The sequence below is a fragment of the Ornithorhynchus anatinus genome, chromosome X5 (assembly GCF_004115215.2).
Source record: "Ornithorhynchus anatinus isolate Pmale09 chromosome X5, mOrnAna1.pri.v4, whole genome shotgun sequence".
In the NCBI taxonomy this organism is placed as follows: Eukaryota; Metazoa; Chordata; class Mammalia; order Monotremata; family Ornithorhynchidae; genus Ornithorhynchus; species Ornithorhynchus anatinus.
Genome location: NC_041753.1, coordinates 13,236,057 through 13,257,914, shown reverse-complemented (window position 1 = coordinate 13,257,914; position 21,858 = coordinate 13,236,057). Strand labels below are relative to the sequence as shown.

At 50.8% G+C, this 21,858-nt stretch overlaps 1 protein-coding gene across 3 annotated transcripts in view; it reads right to left on the bottom strand.

The window, feature by feature from the left end:
• FBXO10 (F-box protein 10) overlaps positions 1-21,858 on the bottom strand; it is a 105,843-nt gene that overhangs the window by 66,266 nt on the left and 17,719 nt on the right. For 2 of the 3 annotated variants that reach the window (XM_029055708.2, XM_029055711.2), the window contains exons 2-3: positions 11,507-11,614; positions 801-1,391 (exon numbers count right to left, since the gene is read on the bottom strand). In XM_029055708.2, coding sequence (XP_028911541.1) covers positions 801-1,385 — 585 coding nt within the window. In that variant the 5' untranslated portion in view covers positions 1,386-1,391; positions 11,507-11,614. The remainder of the gene's footprint in view (positions 1-800; positions 1,392-11,506; positions 11,615-21,858) is intronic. The other variant, XM_029055710.2, reaches the window with a different exon arrangement.

Below are 21,858 nucleotides of genomic sequence, written 5' to 3'. Positions count from 1 at the left end.
CCCCACGGCACTTACGTACACATCTGTGATTTCACTTATACCAATGTCTGTCTCCCCCTCTAAACTGTAAGCTCGTTGTGGGCAGGGAAGGTGTCCGTGATATCGTTATATCGTACTCTCCCATGAGCTCAGTACAGTGCGCCGCACACCGTAAGCGCTCAAGAAATACAACCGACCGACTCCTTTACGACCAGCCCCCTCACTTATTTACGCCGGAGACCGAGAAGCGGTAGGGTCTCCTCTGGGGAGGGAGGCTGGTGAGGATGAGCCAGGAATATCATCGTACTACGAATGCTATAGTAGCCATGACTTTGTCACGAACGCAGGCGGGATCCTGGACAATCCTCGCCTCTGGGGCTCGCTTCTGGTTTCTACCTCCTCTCTCCTCCACCCTTTCCAAGGGTCGGTCAGTCAGTCCTATTTACTGAGCGCCTACCGTGTGAAGGGGACTGTACTAGGCGTCCGGGAGAGTACCGCAATAACAATACGCCAGACACACTCCCTGACCGCAACGAGTTTACAGTCTAGAGGAAGAGCTGTCGATAAGCTCCGACAGAGATGGGAATCTCATCGCCTCTTTAATTCTCCGGCCTACGGTCGGATCAAGGCGACAACCGGGTGGCGTAAGCAAGGAGACGGGCGGCAGCAGGACGAAGGGGGAGGAAGAGTCCACACGGAGGCCAGCCTCGCCCCGAAGAGAGAGAGAGAGAGAGAGACCCGGATTCCAACCGGGGCCGTTCCGTGGGCCCGGAGAGGCCGGGAAGCGGGGCCCGCCTTTCTCCTGCAGAATCCACACCCACCTTATACACGACGGGGGTGAACCACGCTGGCATGAAGACGAGATTGCACAGCCGCGTGGTCGGGCAGTGCTGATCAATGCAAACCAGCAGGGCCACGTCTCCCAGCTTTCCGTGGCCCATGATATCCACGGGCACCTTCAGGACGATTTCGCTCTGCTCTTCGTACACCCCGGGGAGCAGCTTAATCCTGTCATAAATGCTGGCTGAAGCCAAGGCACTCCGGAGGCTGTCGAACTCACAGCCGGGCCCGACCCAGAGAATCCGCCGGTCCTTTTTCCTCCTGAATAAATACAAACAGTTGGCGGCCTCGACGTCCTGAGCGTTTTTGGTCCACGTTCTGGAGGCCAGGTAGTGCTGCTTGAAGGCTTCTCTCCAGGACTGGGGCTCCACATCCGGCTGGTTGGGCCAGTTGGGATGTCGGCACTCAACACAACCCAAGCACAGCTGTCGCCACCTGGTATTATCTAGGCTGAGGATGAGCTCGTACCAGGCTCTGCACACTAGGCTGCAACGGCCAAGGTCAGGAAGACACAAGTAGGCTAAGATCAGGCGCCACAGCTCCAGTGGGAGGCCACTGATCTCCATGGTTACCTGGGAAACGGGGAACAGAGATACCGAGGTTAAGCACAGGGTGAGAAAGAACGTCCAAGGTGAGATGGGACACCGCTTTCCAGGCAGGACGTCGCCGCTCCGGGAGGCTAGAAGATCTAGCGGCATGGACACGGGGCAGCAGCTTGGCCCAGCGGACAGCGCCCAGGCCTGGGAGGCAGAGGACCTGGGTTCTAATTCCGGTTCCGTCACTCGCCTGCCCAAGCTCACCTCTCTGTCCCTCAGTCGCCTCGTCTGTAAAATGGGGATGAAACTCCTGCTCTCCCTCCCACCTCAGACTACGAGCCTCACGTGGGGCAGGGACTGGGTCCGACCCGATTATCTTGTACAGTCAGCCCGACGTCCGTATTGACTGACCTCTTACTGTGTGCAGGGCACCGAACTAAGCACTTGGGAGAGTACGATATAACCGTACCTACCCCAACGTTTAGTACAGTTCTTGGCACGGAGTAAGTGCTTAACAAATACCACGATTTTTAGTACTGGAAGTTAGAAGATTTGGGTGTTCCCTGCTAGGCCACCGCCTCACACCCGTTATCTATAAAAGGCAGAAGGAAATGTGTGTGGTGTTAAAAAAAAAATAAAAATGTCCATGTGAATCCCTATGGGTGTTTTAACAACCCGACCGTTCTCAGCCAATTTTACGCGTGATCTGACTGCACGTGGGTGTGCGCATTCTGTTCTCTCACTTGCCGGATGATTTTCGTTCGACAGAGTTGTCTTGCCTCGGGACATCGCGCAACGCAGTCTGGTCACAAGGGCTCCGTCCTGGCCCGTAAGGCCTGAATGGAATCCTAACTAGGGGACGGTGATATTCACGGCCCTCAGGCCCAATCCCTTGACCTTCCTTGTCCCGTGGCTACTCCCTTGACTCAGGAAGTGAGAGGGGTGGGTAGGTGGGGGGGGACCTGCTATCTGAAAGCAGGGGACGAACACCAGGGCAAGACTCCGTGAGGGCCGGCTAAAGGGGGCCCCCTCAGCTACACAGGTGGAAGTCAATCGCTCCATCGGTGCTATTTATTGAGCGTTTATTGTGTGCGGAGCACCGCACTGCGCGCTTGGGAGAGTACAATACAATAGAGTCGGTAGGTACGTTCCCTGCCCTCAACGAGCTTATGGTCGACGGGGGGAGAGAGTAATATAAATAGATAAATTACGGATTTTGACTCAAGTGCTGTGGGGCTGGGCCTCTAGGCACACAGAAGCCTCTAGAACAAGGGAACTGCTCACTCCCTCAAGACCCCACTCAGAGGAAAAGCTATTTAGAGAACATGTCAATCACTTACCTGGTGACATTAACTGGAGCACAGTCAATTCCAACGTAAGAACTGGGTCGAGAAGCAGGGACTAGAAAGGCTGTAAAAAAACCCCAGAGACAGGAAACGCGAGGGGCTTTTTTCACCAGAAGGCTAGGGGCTAGCAGGATCAACTGCCAGGGACGTCTGGATGTCCAGAACTGAAAGTAGTTTCTGGTTGGGTTTTTTTTTGGTTTTTTAAAATGGTAGTTGTTAAGCGCTTCTTATGTGCCAGGCACCGTACTAAGCGCTGAGGCCGAGGAAAGACCCGGGGAGGACGTGACCGCAGGGGAACGGATTTAGGTAAGGATCGTAGTATTACAGAGATCAGGCTTAAGTCAGAACAAGTGCAAGAGGTGGGGAAGTCAAACTGTTGCTCTTCGAAATCTTTATACCAAACGCTAATTATTGCTTAAGGGTCTACACTGGTGGCTGGATTTACCAAGTCAATATAGGCTAATAGCTTGATACATAAAAGTGTCTGTCTGAGTACCCTGTCGTGAAACTGCTAGCTCAGAGAGATTTGCTACTGTAGGGAGGGGTTGAGCACTGCGCATTTTCTCCAGAACCGCTAGCCCCGCAGGGTACAGAACTGGTTAGGTGATCCCCAAAGGTCTTCCAAGTCTTTCTGGGGGTGAAGATGGCAGCAATCTACTGGGGCAGTCTTTGGGTCCACTAACAGGAAGGCTCAGGAGTGTAGTAAAACAGCAGTCAGAAGCCACTTGCAATAAGACCCAGGATGATATAGGAAATGGAGCTAGTTGTCCTGGAGTCTTCAGGGCCTGAAATGGATCTGAGACCCGTCTGGAACCCCAGCGACCGGCTACCTCCAGTGCAGATTCTCTGGGAAGCCCCATGGCAAACCAAACCTGGCATGATTCATATGGGTTTGGGTGGAAATGGATTAGCCCCAGGCTTGCATTAAGTCCAATAGAGGCCTCAAGGTGTTCGGTTGAGAGTATTCTCTAGACCGTAACTCCTTGTGGGCAGGGAACGTGTCCACCAACTCTGATGCCCTGGCCTCTCCCAAGCGCTTAGTGCGGTTCCCTGCACCCAGGGCGCACTCAATAAACACGACCGATCGATCGATATCTCTGCCCCGTGAACTCACAGTGATCACCCTCTTGGGCTGTGGAAGCTGGGAGGAAATTCCATCCTTCCAGAGGCGGCAGAAAGGGGATATTATGCAACTCGTGGCCCCGAGGAGCGTGATTCAAAAAGAAAACGTCCCATGGCGGGAAGGAACTGGGGATTTGCCCAGGGAGGGAGATATGTGCTGCCTGTTCCACCTCCCCCCACATTACCTCCGATTCTGAAAATGAGGACGCTAGAGACGGCATCCTCTGGGACTCACTAACGTTAGCGCATAACTCTTGGAGAGTCTTCCCCTCTCCGGGCTTAAGTTGGGGTAAGGATAGAATTCAGGAGGGGAGGAGAGAAAGCTCTTCATCCCCTCCACTCTCGGGGAATGTGTGTTCCCAGCCTGAAGGGGGAGAATCGAACTTAATATTATTACTCTTCCTTCAGCTCTCATTTTCTGCCACTCTGTCCCTGACATTTTTCCATTTGCACCTTCCCATCTCCACCACGACTGAACGCCCTGGGGCTTGCTATCCTAGAAAACCAAAAAAACACAACCCTACTGCCTCTTGCCTCTATGGCAAAAGGCCCCCATTGGGCTGGTAAATTAAAGATTGGACCTGGGAGTTCAACCTGGGTTTCCCACAGGGCGATAACCAGCACAAACTACATGTCAACTGCCTCGACCCCGGAGTTCAATTCTCTTCATCCATTAGACTACCCCATCACGGACCACTGCTCTTTATAAAAGTCCAGAGGAAAGCGGCTGGAAGTTCAAGGGCACTCAGTGCTGCTCAATAACTGAGGGTAGAGAGATGGTTTTCCTGTTTCCAAACAGCTGCGTGGGCTTGTAAAACACAGTCTATTCCCCTAGTGGCTATCATCATTCAGCTAACCCTATAAGCACTGTCCTCCGGCCAAGAGAAGAGGCTCGGTCAGTAGACCTTTCCCTTGCTCCAGGTCTCTACTGGGACTGCTTTAAAGTTCATTTTTCACACCAAAGAGAAACGCGAAACGGAGGTTGCTCCAGTTACGCTGCATTTAATGAAAACTGGTCTTCCCACCCACCGAGAATATCCAGCCATTATATATCAATAAAAATGCTAATCTTCCAGCTGCTAAACAACTCTAGTTTTCATCGACAGGAGGAGCTGCCAGCATCGGCTGCACGTTCTAAGAATTCCCCAACGTACTTCAATCAGGTTCCATTATTGTTTTGACCTCTGAATCAATTTCAGCTCGCCTCGCTTTTTCTGGAGTGTTTTATATTTATTATCGTTGGCACGTGTGTGGTCTCCCGTCTTTTCTCCTTCTCTCTTGGCTACCCTTCCCTTTCCGCTCCCTCACCATGCCCCTCCCCCAGACACTTTTTAAGCCCCATCCCGTTCCGGGCTAAAGCGACCAGATGACTAAAATTTGGGTCATCTTAAATACGTGTCTATGGAAAGATATATCAACGTGTACACCGAGGCACATATAGGCCTATCTCCACCCACCCCTCTACGCACACATGGATGTGCTCCCGGTGACAGGCGCCCATAGTTTGTAAAACCCGGTGATACGCCCTATACTGTCTGCTCACTTACCCTAGATCCATCAGTGGTATCTGTTGCGTGCTCGCCATGTGCCGAGCACTGTTCTAAGCACTTGGGAGAATACAAGAGAATTAGCAGATACGTTCCCTGCCCCTAATGAGCTTACAGTCCAAGAGGGGGGAGACAGACAATATTACCAATAAACCATTTATAAAAAATTGTGAATTTACAATAAATGATTACCTAGAGTAATAGGTCACGTAATCAGGAGGACTAATTCTCTGGAGAAGACACAGATGCTAGGAAAAATCCAGGGAAAACGGGGAAGAGGCAGACCGGCAGCTAGATGGATAGAGACCGTAACAACGATAAGGGAAGAACCGTTAGAAAGGTTGCGGATTTACGGCAGAGGACAGGACGTTCCGGAGAACGTATATCCACGGAGCCGCCGTGAATCGGAAACGGCTCGACGGCCCTTAATAATAATAAAGAGTAATGGGGATATGTGGGCTCCGCCCCTCGCCTTACATTCGACCGTTGCCGGTAATTCAATTTCTTTCCCTGTCCCCTCCTCCCTCACCCCACCTCGACCTATTCCCGGCAGCTTTTCTGTACAAGACGGTATTTTGGGTTTTTTCCCCTCACCTTAACAGCTTTTCAAACCAAAGAGAAATTCTTTCCCTCACCGCCACGGTTTTCCCTTCACTGGTCTGCAGCCCCGCTTCCCCACACCAAAGCCACTGGGCCACACTCAGGGGCTGGATGGTGGGGAGTACAGTGCTTTGCACACAGTAAGAGCTCAATAAATAGGAATGAATGAATGAGGGGGCGACGGCAGCTTAAGAGGGGGGTCTCTGCCCCGTCCATTCAGCCCCGTTGAGTCCCGGAGCCTCTCCCGACGCTTTTGGCCGAGACAGAGATGCGGGGCTGCAAGCCAGAAAGGGAAAGTGGCAGGGCGGGGGTGACTGTGGTTGTCATGGAGGCCGCTAAAGTTAGAATTAAAAGTGAAAAAAAAAAAAGAACCACAGCACTGTGCCTGAACAGAATGGCTCAATACAAACAGAGCATTTGGGGGGCGGGGGGAAGTTAGGGTGAGGGAGGGGGACAGAAAAGCTACCACAGGAGAGGGCAGAAAGGGAAGGGGCGCGGCAGTATCACGATGATAATAATAATGTTGGTATTGAAGCGCTTACTCTGTGCCGAGCACTGTTCTAAGCGCTGGGGGAGATACGTGGTCATCAGGCTGTCCCACACGGGGCTCACAGTCTTAATTCCCAATTTACAGATGAGGTAACAGGCACAGGGAAGTCAAGCGACTTGCCCAAAGTCACCCAGCTGACAAGCGGCGGAGCTGGAATTAGAACCCACGACCTCTGACTCCCAAGCCCGGGCTCTTGCCTCTGAGCCACGCCGCTTCCAAGCAGGCCTTGACCAGCCGCACAAGGATACATACATACACATAGGTTCATATACATGTGCGCATACACATTGAGATGACTAGATTTCTGGTCATTTGAGGCAAAACTGGGGTGGGGGTAAGGCTAGAAAGTAGGGGGTGAGAGAGGAGGAGGAAGGAAGTGAGGCAGGAAAGGGAAGAAATAAAATAAAAATATAAGAACAACCAGGAGAGGGGAAGGAGAGAAATGGTGGGGGGCGGATAGAGAAGGGAAAAGGGGGAGAGGAGAAATAGGAATGGAAGGGGTCGGACGGGGACTTAATCCTTCCCTGTCACTGGATGCGCCGCTATCCTCTCCTTTAAATATTTGGTATATATTAGGTGATTGACGTGTGGTAAATACGCAAACAGACGCCCCTACCTAACTCTCCCCACCTCCCCCCAAAGCTGGTTAATGTTGTATTGTCCTGGTGCCGAATGACACTCTCCAACCTTCTCTTCCCTAGCCTTTCTGTCTCCTGCCCCCTCTCTGTAACCTTTTATTTTTAAATCCTGCCACCAGCAGCAGCATCCTCGAGGACAGTTTGTGTCGCAATGCCACCTCAGACCATTTTTCAAGGACGGCGTTTCTAAAAACCACTCAGGAGGGAAATGGAAAACATGAACATACCATATGGAAAAATCTTCGAAGCAGGGACCTCTTTAAAAAATCGAACTATTTCTGTATAAGAAGAAGCCGAGTCCGCGTCGAGCTCTGCCTCTCATCTTCCTCGTCAGGCTGCAGCGTCCGCAGAGGCTCGCTCGTCACAGCGGGTCCTCCTGACTCTGTGAGCCCCAGGTGCCTAAGACAGTGCCATGAACACAACAGATGCCAACCAAGGCCGTGCCATTGCCAAGCCGTGCCCCTGCGTACACAACTTTTTTAATTGTCACGGCCCGGCTAGGCTGCCGCGAAACCACGGCAAAAGCAACTTCCGCAGTCCTCCCCCTCCTGTGCGCCCTTATTTTTCCCAGATGGTGCCTCGGCCAGGGGGAAGGGGAATGCCGAGGATGGCGGGGTCCTGTATCACCCACTGACTCGGGAAAATCTCCCCGACCTCAAACCTCTCTCCCCTAGAGAAGCAGCGGGGCCTAGTGGAAAGAGCCCGGGCCTGGGAGTCAGAGGATCGGGGTGCCAATCCCAGCTCCGCCACCTGTCAGCTGTGTGGTCTTGGGCAAGTCGCTTCACTTCTCTGTGCCTCAGTCACCTCATCTGTAAAATGGGGATGAGAGCAGAGCACTGTACTAAGCACTTGGGAGAGTACAACACAACAGAATTAGCAGACAGGGTCTCTGCCCATAACGAGCTTACAGTCTAGAGGACTGGCACATAGTGAGCTCTTACCAAAGGCCATTAAAAAACCACCCCAAACCAAAAGAACCAAACATGCACCTCGTGGGTTATAACTAAGGTTTTACTAAGCATCAACAGGCCTGGAGTGGTGGAAGAGAGAGAAGCCAGCTTTGATTTTTGACTCTGGCTTAGTCTTTTGACATGCAGAACGTACAATTCATTCCCAGTCCCTACTAGACCCCAAGTCACTACGATTTCATCAAGCGATTTGTTGAGGAGAGCACAAGAAAGCTATGCTACGGTGCTAAGTATGGGACCTGAGTGAAATTTTGATGATTAAATATATACATTCAGCTCCCTCATACGAAAGAAAAAAAACCAATATTGTACACATTCTTAGACTAATGTCACACACATGCGCACAGCCATTTCTTCCATCTCATGATGCAACGCATGTGCGTTTCGGGGAGACCACGTCCTAACTCCTCAACAGTGTTCTATCTGAAACACGTAGTAGTGGAAACACCATGGTCTACTAATAACAATGTTGGTATTTGTTAAGCGCTCACTATGTGCCGAGCACTGTTCTAAGCGCTGGGGTAGACACAGGGGAATCAGGTTGTCCCACTTGGGGCTCACAGTCTTAATCCCCGTTTTACAGATGAGGTAACTGAGGCACCGAGAAGTTAAGTGACTTGCCCAAAGTCACACAGCTGACAAGTGGCCGAGCCGGGATTCGAACCCATGGCCTCTGACTCCAAAACCCGTGGTGTAAAGCACACAGGACTGGGAATCAGGAAACCCTGGTTTTAGTCCCAGCTCTGCCACTTGCCTGGGCCTCACCTGTAAAATGGGGGTAAAATACCTCCTCTCCCTCCTTCTTAGACTGTGAGCCCCGTGTGGGACAGGGACTGCGTCCGATCTGATTATCACACGTCTGTCCCAGTGGTCAGCACACAATAAGCACTTGATTTACCATTATTGTTATTATTATGGAAAAACTGACTATATCTGTATTTTTCCCGCTGCAACCAAAAAAACTACCCTCATTAAAACAAAACTGTGCAACCAGAGCAAATTTCCGATGGCAAATACGTAACTTTTAATTTGACTGGCAGAGCCCGTTTGTCGTACTTGAGGCTTAAGCTATTCTTCCTCCACCCCCAAGAACCTTATACAGGTCCTTCTGCTGCAACTTAGATCTACACCAGAAGCCGTTCTTTTTCCCAGCTTAATTTTTTCTAACGACACTCCGTCAGCTCGCCCTTTCCTACCTTACCTCGCTCATCTCCCACTGCAATCCAACCCGCCCGCTTTGCGCTTTTAAAGACAACCTCCTCTCTAGACAGCGATCTCGTCTGTCTCGCCGATGAGCTCCTGCCTACATTCTCCCTCCGTCCTGGAACTCCCTCTCTCTTCCCATCTGACAGACCGACCGCTTTCCCCATCTCTGAAGCCTCACTAAACGTCACACCTCCTCCAAGAGGCCTTCCCCGACTAACCCCTCATGCCCCCAACTACTCGCTCTCCCTTCTGCACTATGCACTTTCACTCATTCTTTCATTCGATCGGATTGATCGAGCGCTTATTGTGGGATGGGAAAGTCCAATTCGGCAACAGATAGAGACGATCCCTGCCCAACAACGGGCTCGCAGTCTAGAAGGGGGGAGGGAGACAGACAACAAAACAAAACGAGTAGATGGGCATCAATATAAATAAATAGAATTATAGATATATACACATCATTAATAAAATGAATAGAATAATAAATAGGTACATTTTATACACAAGCGCTGTGGGGCGGGGAAGGGGGTAGAGCAGAGGGAGGGAGTCGGGGCGATGGGGAGGGGTCTGTACCCCTTAAGCACACTGATACTCATCTCTCCCCAGCCCCACAGCACACACCGTATCCACCCAGCACTCGGCTCAACATATTCCACAATCGTTATTATTATCGTCACCGTTATTATTATTCCTTAGAGGGCTCACGGCAAACCTTGCTAAATTGTGGCTCATCACTAGTAGTTACCAATCCCCCAAAGGGATGAGGAGTTGGAAGACACATTCCCTGCCCACCAGGAGCTTACAGAGAGACGGGGGAAACGGACAGAGTAAACTAGGGAGATGTCTATAAGTCTTGCGGGGCTGAAGGTGGGGTGAATATCAAACGCTTAAAGGATACAGATCCAAGGGCGTAGGCGACGCAGAAGGGAGAGGGAGTAGCGGAAACGAGGACCTTGTCAGGAAAAGCCTCTCGGAGGATGTGGGATTTTAAGAAGGCTCTGAAGGTGGGGGGAGTGGTGGTCTGTCAGCTGAGGAGGAAGGCGCCGCGGGTCAAAGTGAGGACGTGGGTGAGGGGTCGGCAGCGAGATGGACGGGAAAGGAATTGGACGAGTGAAGTCACCGTGCTGGGTTACGGCAGGAAATTGGTGAGGGGGAGAGCTGGTCGAGTGCTTTAAAGCTGATGGGAAGGGGTTTCCGTTTGACGTGGAGGTGGTCTGCTAGACGCTACACGCACAGCATTCATACACGTGGGTTCTAATCCCGGCTCTGCCATTTGCCTGCTGTGTGACCTTGGGCAAGTCAGTTACTTTCTCTGTGCCTCGGTTACCTGGTCTGGAAAATGGGGATCAAAAGCGGGGCCCACCCCACATGGGACAACTTGATTAACCTGTACCTACGCCAGCGCTTAGAACAGTGCTCGGCACATAGTAAGCACTTAACAAATACCATATACGTATCCTTACACTCCGCTGCTTTCCCTATCTGGATTTATTTTCCCGTCTGGTTCCCCCACTAGACTGTAAGCTCTCCGTGGGCAGGGACTGTGTCTACCGACTCTGGCGTGCTGTACTCTCTCAGGGGCTCAGTACAGTGTTCTGCACACAGTAAGCACTCGATAAATATCACTGACTGCCCGATTAACCCCGCGCGGGAGAATCTGGTGAACAATAGCTCTGTGTTGGCTTTGGGCAACACCCTTGCTGATTCTGTTAACTTCAGTCATATCTCCTTTCAGCACGGGCTCTCCCATAGTCTAGTGGGAGTCAAAGGGCCCGGGTTCTAATCCCAGCTCTGCCATTTACTTGCCGCGTGACCTTGGGCGAGCCGCTTAACATTTCTGTGCTTCAGTTCCCTCATCGGTAAAACGGGGAAGAAACACCTGCTCTCCCTCCCCGCCTCAGACTGCGAACCACAACTGGGACAGGGACTGTGTCTAACGTAACCTGTATCTAGCCCAGTGCTTAGCACGTAGTAGGCGCTTACTTATTATTAGGCTGAACTGTACCGCATCCTAAAACCATTAGAGGCAATGACATTCAGAATTCAGGAGACCTGAATCTGATCTTGAGCACCTGTACCGTCTGCCGCACCAAGTGAGTCCTCAATAAAGAAAAATGCCCCAAGGCCGCGGTTCTCCTCTCCGGGGGAGAAGAAGAATAATACTTGTCACCTACCTAAGCCACAGAAAGCCTGGGAAGCAACGAGCTCACATCTGTAAAATATTCAGAAGCTTCGGCGGTCGAGACGGGTGTTGCATGAATTCCGAGTGCTACTGTCTGTGCCTGTAAATGCAAAATTCTCGGTCATCATCATAGAGTACCACAGTAATAAGCACTCATGGGCTGTTTTGAAAACTTGCCAAGCGTTGAATGACACATCTGAGGATCCCATACAACTCCATATCCCTGGCGGCGGGACGGGAGGGAGAGTCGCAGGGGTGAGGTTGGGTAAGGATGGGGAGGGGAGGGCAGGGGCACACCGCTGATTACTCTATCGTCACGGAGACCTCTGCTCTCCGACTCTCCTACGGAATCGTCCTTCGACTCAGAGACGACACCGGTGACAGTCAGATCGCATCCGTGGCTGTGAGAGTCCCCTAGCTGGCAATATCTGGACCTAGCCTCTCTCCCCCGTTAGAGTGCTAAGCTCCTTCTTGGCAGGAAATGTGACCCTTGGTTATTCCGTACTTTCCAAATGCCTAGAAGGGAGGATTTCAACAGGTGGCTCCTCGGTAAATTCTATTTCTGCCGCTGTTGTTACTATTACTAGAGAAGCACCGTGGTAACCACCACCTTCTCTCCTGCCACTGAGCTCCCAGCTCGCCCTGGCCAGGTTGGGCTGGGGACAGAAACTGCTCCCACAAGCTCTCGGACCCCTCCACCGCTGCCGAGACTCCGAACCCGTTTGGCCTGTTTGGGTTGTGTTTTAACATTTCATCACTCCCGATGGGTCTATCTCCAATCCCCTCTCCCCACTTCCCGCCACAACGGACACTGGCCGGATCTAACGCCTGCCTGTGCGTCCCCTCGTAGCGTTTTAGTACATATCATCATTGTGGTATTTGGTGAGCGCTTACTACGCGCCAAGCACTGTACTAAGCCAGGGGGTAGAAACAAGTTAATCGGGTCCCACATGCAGCATCCAGTCTAAGTAGGAGGGAGAATGGGTACCGAATGAATCCCCGTTCTGCAGACAAGGCAACCGAGGCACAGAGAAGTGACGTGACTTGCCCACGGTCATACAGCAGGTAAGTCGGCGGAGCCGAAATTAGAACGCGGGTCCTCTGACTTCCAGGCCCACGCTCCTTCCGCTAGGCCACGCTGCTTCCCCTATAGCGCTCTGCACACAGTCAGCGTTTAATACGTACGATCACTGCTTCTACTAAAATAACAATTCCTTAACACGGTTCACAGAAAGTTTACAGAGGCACGCTAGGAGACAGAGCAGGCGGCTGCTGCTCAAGCAGTGATGCTCTGCTCGAAGCAGGCTCACTCCTGCTTCAAACAGAGAATGGAAGAGAGGCTGAATGGAGGTCGTTTCCTCCTCCATCCACAGCTCCCTCAGGGACCTCGGAAGGGAAAATCAGGCTCAACGCCATCAATTCCCCAAACCTCCCAATACCGACCAACCAGCCCGATCCCCTCTTTCAGCCTGCTCCCCGGGAGAACCGCGGGACAGTAGCTGTAGCACTAACTGGATTTTTTAAACCATGTACTGGGGTCAGAGCACCGTACTTATCCAAAATTATCTGTAATTATCCCACAGACGATTAGTCTCCCCTCCTTGGAAGCCTCATTAAAGGCACCTCTCCTCCAAGAAGCCATTCCTGACTAAACCCTCCTTTCTTCTTCTCCTCCCTCTCCCTTCTGCGTCACCCTGACCCGCTCCCTTTATTCATCCCCCCTCCCAGGCCCACAGCACTGACGCGTATACCTGTCATTTATTCATTTATACTAATGTCGGCCTTCCCTTCTAGACTGTAAGCTCGTTGTGGGCAGGGAATGTGTCTGTTTATTGCTGTATTGTCCTCTCCCAAGCGTTCAGTACAGTGCTCTGCATAGAAAGACCGCTCAATGAATATGATTGACTGAATGAATGAATGAATGGGCTAAGCCTTGGGAAAGTGCACACAGGTGGGAACTGCACACGGGATCAAAAGCAGCAGGGGAGGGGGCAGGCAGTCACTGCCTATGCCAAGGATGGTGATTTGGCCTTTTTCCTCCCTCGTTGCCACTTCATCACAGGAGGGGCTGTGGATATCCTATTTCTCCAGCAGCCGAACAATACTCCTCTTCTGCTTCCGGTCTTCAAGTCCACCAGGGCTGGGAAGCAATTATTTTCTTTATCCTGGAGCCAAGAAGCTTTTCTCTTCTTTGTGACACGGCGGCTAAATTGCTAATGCTTTCCTTTCCGTGGAGGGGAGAATCAAATTCACCGGGGCTTTTGAGCACAGACATAATAATAGTATTTCTGAAGCACTTACTACGTGTCAAGCACTGTTCTAAGCGCCCGGGAAGACGCCAGATAATCAGGCCAGGAGCATGGACACGTTTTTAGCACCCCGGCCGCAGCTCTTGCCTGCCAGCGTAAAGGGTGGCACGACGTGACCGGTCTTGCGCTGGGATGAAGGCGAAACAGTGAATGCATCACCTGAACCAAACGGGACATTTAGGCAACCAGATTTGCTCTGGCCAGACCAGGTTCTTGGGAATTTGTATGTGGGGATCGTGATCCTGAAAAGCTCCTTTCTCTGGGGGAAAAGAAGCCTGAGTCCGATCGGTTCAGTGTTTGCACTGGGTAAGGCCCTTCCCCTTTAGAAGAGTTTTTGTTCCCTTGGAAATCTGAGTGCAGAAACTCTCCCAGGGGACTAATCAGTGCTTGCGCATCTCCAGGGGACGGGAGCACAGCGAATCTAAATAAACAATCCCAGAACTTACAGTAGGTGCTCAATAAATGTCAACCTTCAACAAAACTGACACCCAGAAGAGCCAGTCCCTAGGTTAGGAAATGACAGGTTTGAGGGCTGCTTTTTTTGTTTGTTTAAAGAGCCACTCTGCTCTGGTCCCCACTCAAGGGCTGTTCCGTGACCCATCCCTCCCAGGGCCAATAATATTGAAGAATCTTGTCACTCCCTATCCCACCTGGTCCTAAGGTCCTGCATGGGCTCTGACGAGCCCGCCGTTCCACGGGCTAGGACAGAACTGAAGCTGGCCATCTTTGAACACTCCCTTTCCAGAATCCACCGAAAAGACTACACCAACAACACACCCAAAAGGCCCGCTGCATCCCTCTTCCCTTCCGGGCCTGATTGGGTCCAGGGACCCAGGTTCCTCTGATTCAGTCTGGGCTGGGATGGGCCGGTTTGCTGGTTTTTGGTCCACAAGGAACTGTACGGCCTTCCCCCGGTAGCCTTGGCTATCGTTGCCGGGGTTGGACCTGGAAATCAGTAGTTCTGGGCCTTGCTTAGGAGATAACAAGCACCGCTTCATCTTGAACCTTAACAGGTCGACTCTACAAAAATTTAGAAACCGCCCCTCCTTCGGGCGTTACAGTGGTTGCAATCCGGATCGGGACCAGGATCATCCCCTTCTACGGCTACCGCGGACTCCCTGCCTTCTCTACTGCCTCCCTCGCCTGCTCCTTCCTCTGCTTCGGGCTGACGGGGAGCAGCACGGCCTAGTGGAAGGAGCGTGGGCCTGGGGGTCAGAGGACTTGGGTTCTAGTCTCAGCTCTGTCACTGGTCTGCTGTGTGACCTTGGGCAAGTTGCTTCATTCCTCTGTGCCTCAGTTCCCTCATCCGTAAAACGGGGATTAAGACTGTGAACCCCATGTGGGACATGGCCTGGATCCAACCTTGTGTCTACCCCAGCACTTAGTACAGTGCCTGGCACCTAGTAAGTATGTCACAAATACCATTTCAATTCAGCCACAACTCTTACGTCCGCCTTCAAGCCTCGGGCCAATTCCCACTATTCAAGCAACTCCTATCACTCAATCAAGGGCATTTATTGAGCACTTACTCTGCAGAGAGCCCTATACTAAGTGCCTGGAAACCCCCACACTCCTCTGCTCCATGGAGCCCTTCCCAACGAATTGGAAGAGAACTGGTCATTTTCCCACCACCCCAATGTTTAAACATGCAACTTCCTTGAGTCCCTGGCCGTTCCCTTCCCCATTAACCTACTCAAGCAGTCAACGCTTTACGGCAACCAAGTAATCTACTAAAAGTTGTGTTAGCTGAATTAATTAGGTCAGAGGCTCCTTCAGATAAACTTAAGTTTGAATATCTGAACATATTTGGGTTTCGTTATCTTGGCTAAAAGTGTTGACCCGATTTTTTTCTTCTCATCCAGATTTTTTTTCTTCCTATTCAAATCGGCCTTCAGATAATCAGTCGCTCAGATAACTATGTTTTGGTTAATTGGCTTTCTTCTGCGTGCACTTACACAGCTAGCTGAAGGCTGTGATTTTCATGGATTTTGTGATAATTCCTGGAATTTTTGTGGTTCCATAATCTTTTCCCCACTTTCCTTCTCCTCTTCTCCCTTGCCATTCCCCAATCTTCCACTCTCTTCTCTTTTCCCCCTCCCCTTCTCACCCTTCTGCTTCCCATCCCTCCTCATCTTCCATCTCCCGTGTCCCACCGCTGGTTCATTCCGCCTCCTTCGTGTGACCCCTCTCCCCCCTCCTCTTAAGCAACTCTGAAAATGTAATAAGCTCTGGATACACTTAGCTACCCCTCAAACCCTCGCCAAGACCAGTACTAACGCTACCCAGTGTGTTTGTGGATTCCTTACAGGCACTGAGTTCCACAACATGATGTCCCCAGACGACGAGCATTGCTTTCCAATTCAGTTCTGCTGCTCAAAGGCTCCTCCGGCAAAAGGGAAGGGAAAAACTTTAAGAAAAAAGTGTTACCAAGATAGAGAAATCCCTGGTTGCCCTGCAGCTCTCCAAGGAGTAAAGCAGTAAATCTAATGAGGAGTACTGAATGTCGCAGTCGAATTGTAAACCGCCTTCTTTAAATCACACTCATCTGTTCCAGGAAGCTCTTCTCTCATTAACTCTTTCCATCCTCCAATATTAACATTAATTAAGGATGATATCTGATGATATCTGCTTAAAGCAATCTCATCATCTCCTGTCACCGTACAACCGCTACCCTCATCAACTCTGAAATCCCTCTACCCGACCCATCTCCTCACCTGACTTCTCCCCCACCTGCCCCCATCCCACAGTTGTGCCCTGTTCCCCTCCCAAAGACCTCCGATCTTTTGATCCCCATCCAATTCTCTCAACTCATCACGTCCCATTTAGTCTCTATACCCAAACCTCCTTCCCTTGACAAAGCGCTGCTGGCGGAAATCCAGATACGAGGCCGACCTCGTCCACCTCAAGTTCATCCTCGGGTATTTTCACTCTGCCCGGCAAAATTATCGTTCCCTCCTTACTGACTCTCAAAACCATGGTCCTCAACAGTTGTCCCAGGTGTTGAACTCCCTCCTCAAACCCCCTGTCCTCCCACCGCCCATCTCTTGCCCCTGAGCTGGCCACGTAGTTTATTGAGGTAACTGAAACCATCAGGCGTTGGTTTAGGCTCCCTAAAATCTCTCCTGTCCCTCCCTCCTTCTGCCCCTTCTTCAACTCTCCCATCTTTCCCAGCAGGATCTCTAGAGGAGACATCTTTCCTTCTCTCAAAATCCATTCCCTCTCTGTGTCCCCTGTCGTAAAATATACCCTCATTCTCCACTCATCGGCCGCTCGCCTCCCATCCCTTAACGGTGGGGGTCCCTCAAAGTTCAGTTCTGGGATCCCGTCTATTCTTCACCTGCACCCACTCCCTTGGAGAACTCATTCACCCATGGCTTCAACTCCCATCTCTATGCAGACGATTCCCAAATCTCCATCTCCAGCTCTGCTCTCTCTCCTTCAGGACATCTTACTCGGACGGCCCGCTGACACCTCAAATTTAACAAGTCCAAAACAAAACTCATCTTTCCACCCAAACTCTGTCCTCCCCCTGACTTTCCTGTCACTACCAGCACCACCAACCTCCCTGTCTCACAAGCCCGTTATCCTCAACTCAGCTCTCTCATTCAACCCACGTATTCAATCTGTCACCACGTCCTGTCAGTGCAGCATTCACAACAAATCCACCCTTTCCTCTCCATGCAAACTGCTACAACATTCATCGAAGCACTTACCCTATCCTGCCTTGATTACCGCATCGGCCTCCTTGCTGATCTCCCTGCCTCCTGTCTCTGCCCACTCCGGACCATGTTCCATTCTGCTGCCTGGATCATTTTTCTAAAAAAAATGTTCAGCCCACTCTCCCCACTCCTCAAGAACCTCCAGTGGTTGCCCATCCATCTCCCGCGTCAAACAGAAACTCCCTCCTTACCACTGGTCCTAAAACAATCACCTTGCCCCCTCTCACTTTACCACACTGCTTTCCTTCTCCCACCCAGCCCACACACTTGATGTCCCTAATGCCAACCTACTCGCTGTACCTGGATATCATCTTCCTCGCCACCGACCTCTCGCCCACGTCCCACCTCTGCCCAGGAACGCCCTCTCCCTTCATATCTGACAGTCGATCACTCTCCCCGCCACCTTCAAAGCCTTATTGAAGGCACATCCCCTCCAAGATGCCTTTCCCGACTAGGCCTTCATTTCCTCCTCTCCCATTTCCTTCGACGTCACCCTTGCGCTTGGATTTGCACCCTTTAATCACCCCTTCCTCAGCCCGACAGAACTTACGTACGTATCCGTAATTTGTTCATGTTATCTGTCCGCCCCGTAGACTGTAAGATCACTGTGGGCAGGGAAAGTGTTTGCCAACCGAATTAATATTGTACTCTCCCAAGTGCTTGGTATAGAACACTGCACACAGGAAGCACTCAATAAATACAAGTGATTGATTACAAGCTAAGAACTGGGATAAATATGGGATAAATCGGATCAGGTGCAGGCCCTGTCCCCGTCCCACCCGGGGGGTCATGTTCTAAGGAGGGAGAACAAGCATTTTTCCCCCATTTAAAATATGAGGAAATTGAAGTAGAGAGAAGTTAAGGGACTTGCCCAAAGCCTCACAGCAGGCAACTGACAGAGAAAATAGGTCTTCTGACTATCTTTCCTGTCTCCAACCCACCAGCACATTCCACGAGTCACTCATTCTGCCTCTCAAGTCATTCTTTTATTAATAATAACAACAATAATAACAGTAATGGCAGTTGTTAAGCACTCACTATGTGCCAAGCACTGTTCTAAGCGCTGGGGTGGACACAAGGTAATCAGGTTGTCCCACGTGGTTCACAGTCTTAATTCCCATTTTACAGATGAGGTAACCGAGGCACAGAGAAGTTAAGTGACTTGCTCAAGGTCACACAGCAGACAAGTGCGTATTAGAACCCATGTCCACTGACACCTAAGCCTGTGCTCCTGCCACTAGGCCACGCTGCTTCTATGCTTCCATACTACGTGCCAGGCACTGATACAAGATGATCAGATTGGACACAAGTTCCTGTCCTACATGGGGCTCACAGTCTAAGGGGAAGGAAAAACAAATACTGAACACCCCTTTTACAGATGAGGAAACCAAGGCACAAGTGAGAAGTGAAGTGACTTGTCCAGGGCCCTAGAGAAGATAAGTGGCAGAGCTCATAAGTGTGTGTATGTATGGAGCGATGTGGGGAGAGAGACTGATGGACAGATGTGGATTTTAATAATAATAATAATAATGATGATAATAATAATGTTGGTATTGGTTAAGCACTTACTATGTGTCAAGACTGTTCTAAGCACGGGGGGAGATACAAGATAATCAGGTTGTCCCACATAGGGCTCACAATCTTCATCCCCATTTTACAGATGAGGTCACTGAGGCGCAGAGAAGTGAAGTGCCTTGCCCAAGGTCACACAGCTGACAAGCGGCGGAGCCGGGATTAGAACCCATGACCTCTGACTCCGAAGCCCGGGCTCTTTCCACTTAGCCACACTGCTTCTCTAGAAGAAGATTATCTCTAGATTTTATGTTTATCTGTCTTGTCTTAACTGAAACTCTAAAATTCTTGAGGATAAGGACCAGGTCTATTTAACACAATGTAGGCGTTCAATCGATCGATAGTATTTATTGAGTGCTTACAGTGTGCGGAGCATTGTACTAAGCACTTGGGAAAGAAAGCCTTGTTGACTGCTTGACTGCCTGCAGAAGAAACAACACACAAATACACACACTCTTCAGGACTTTTCTTAGGTATACAAAGTCAAGTTGAGAAACGTCTTTTCAATCATCCGTTCCTTCGTTGGAACGTATCGAGCACCTGTGTGCGGAGTCCAGTACAAGTGCGCGGGAGTGTACAGTAAAAATAAAAGATGGCAGCAGAGGAGGAGGAGGAGAAGGAGGAAAAGGGAGGGGTGGGGAGGAGGGGGAGGAAGAAAGGAGAGGGGCGTGAGGAGAACGTCTGAAGATCTTCCCACCCCCTGTTCCTCTTCCTGCCATTTCTTTGCCACCACTGCCCACTCCCCGCCTGTCCCGTCCCGGTCCGGACCACTGACTCTGTAGTGGGAATTATCTGGGCCGGAATGGGCTAATGTGAGGGTAGCAGGGTCTACTGCCTTGGAGTTGTAGAAAAAATGAAAAGTTACATAAAACTAGATATAGAATAGAAAAGGATTTGGGGAGCCTGGGAAGAGAAGGGTTGGGGGGGGGTGGTAATCTATGCTCTCGATTCAGAAATAGCCCTAGTTGCCTATTTCAGAGCAAACAGGTATGGACCGAGAAAGACAAGGCAGCGTGGCCTGAGCGGCAGGGGCCCTGGGTTCTGATTCTGGCTCCGCCACTTGCCCGCTTTGTGACCTGGGGCAAATCATTTCGACCCTCTATGCCTCAGTTTCCTCACCTGAGAAATGGGGATTCGCTACACGTTTTCCCTCCTATTTAGACTGTGAGCCCCATGTGGGACAGGGACTGTGTCGGACCTGATTATCTGGATCTACCCCGGCACTGAGAACAGGGCTTGACACACAGTGGGTACCTAACAAGTACAATTCTTATTATTACTATCAAGCAGCAGACTCGGGGTTCCAGAGCCGCAACTCCCAATTCTTGCTCTGCTTTTGTCTCCCTGGGCAACCAAGGGGTGCTGACAAAAGCCCACGGGCCGTGGGTCCTTTTTTTCTAAACAGTGGCAAGTCACGAGCGAAGCCTCTCCTCCCACCTCCCCCCATTTGGAGTATGGGAAGGCACCAAACCGAGGATGATAATCGTCATCATAATAATACCGTTTGTTAAGTGCTTACTATATACTATCCCTGACTCTGCCCGTTACCCTCGACTCCTCTCTCCCACTCAACCCGTAGATTCGACCCATCGGGAATTCCTGTCGGTTCCACCTTCACGACCGCTAAAATCCGCCCTTTCCTCTCCATCCAAACTATCTCACGTTAATCCAATCACTGATCCTATCCCGCCTTGATTACTGTATCAGCCTTGTCTCGTAGAAGACGAGACAAGGAAGCAGGGGGGTGGGGGGTGATCGCTGGACGGTGCGGTGCGGATCCAGAGAAGGTTTTCTTTTTTTCAGGATAGGAGAGGCGTGGGCACATTTGAAGGCACTGGGCAAGGAGCCATCAGAGAATTAGTGGTTGAAGATGATGGCCGGGCAGGGAAGAATGGGAGCAAATACTTTTAGGAGATGAGGTGAAATGGAGACACGGGCAGAAGGGATAGATTTTGAAAGCAGACAGGAGATCTCCTCTTGAGAGATGGCCGAGAAGAACGAGTGAGTGGACGTGGGGGTGGGAGGAAGTTGGAGCTGGACACACCGAAGAGTGACTGCCCCTTAACCCACCTTATTTCTTCATTCTTGTAAATGAGAATCATCATGTCAGCTAATCTGGCAGAATAACTAATAATGATGCCTATGAAAGACTGGAAATATGAATTGCTACGTGCAGTCCTACTCTTATCTTTTACATTTACCATCATTACCTCACAACAGTGGTGAAAAAATCATCATTCCACCAGTAAATTACAGAAGCATCTAATGGACTTTTCAGCTCAATTTAAAATGGGCATTTGGTGAAACTTGGGAGTACATTTAATGCTAACTCTGCGGCTCGAGACAGAGCTAATGTCAGTCAGGAAACGTATTACAGGAATCATGCTGTTGGGCCCTCCATCAAGGTTGTACCGAGAGCAGGGCGAGAGGAGGTATTGTGATGAGAAAGCTACTTGTGAAATCAACGCCGTGGGGTTCCACACTTATTTCCTCGCTCTCCATCACATAAACTTCATCGGTAAGAGGAAAAAAGATTCCCTTTCAACCCACGAGTCCCGCACTCCAGCCTAGCCTAGATCTTAAATCCCTCCTGCCTCCCCACCGGCAATAAACATGTCGCATTCGGAATTCGACTGACAGAATACGGGCTGTCGGGGCGTGGGAAGACTCCGGTTTGTGCTCTGAGGGGCTTCGGTGCTGCAGCAGGAACTAAAATGACAACAAACCCCCGTCAGTGAAACAAA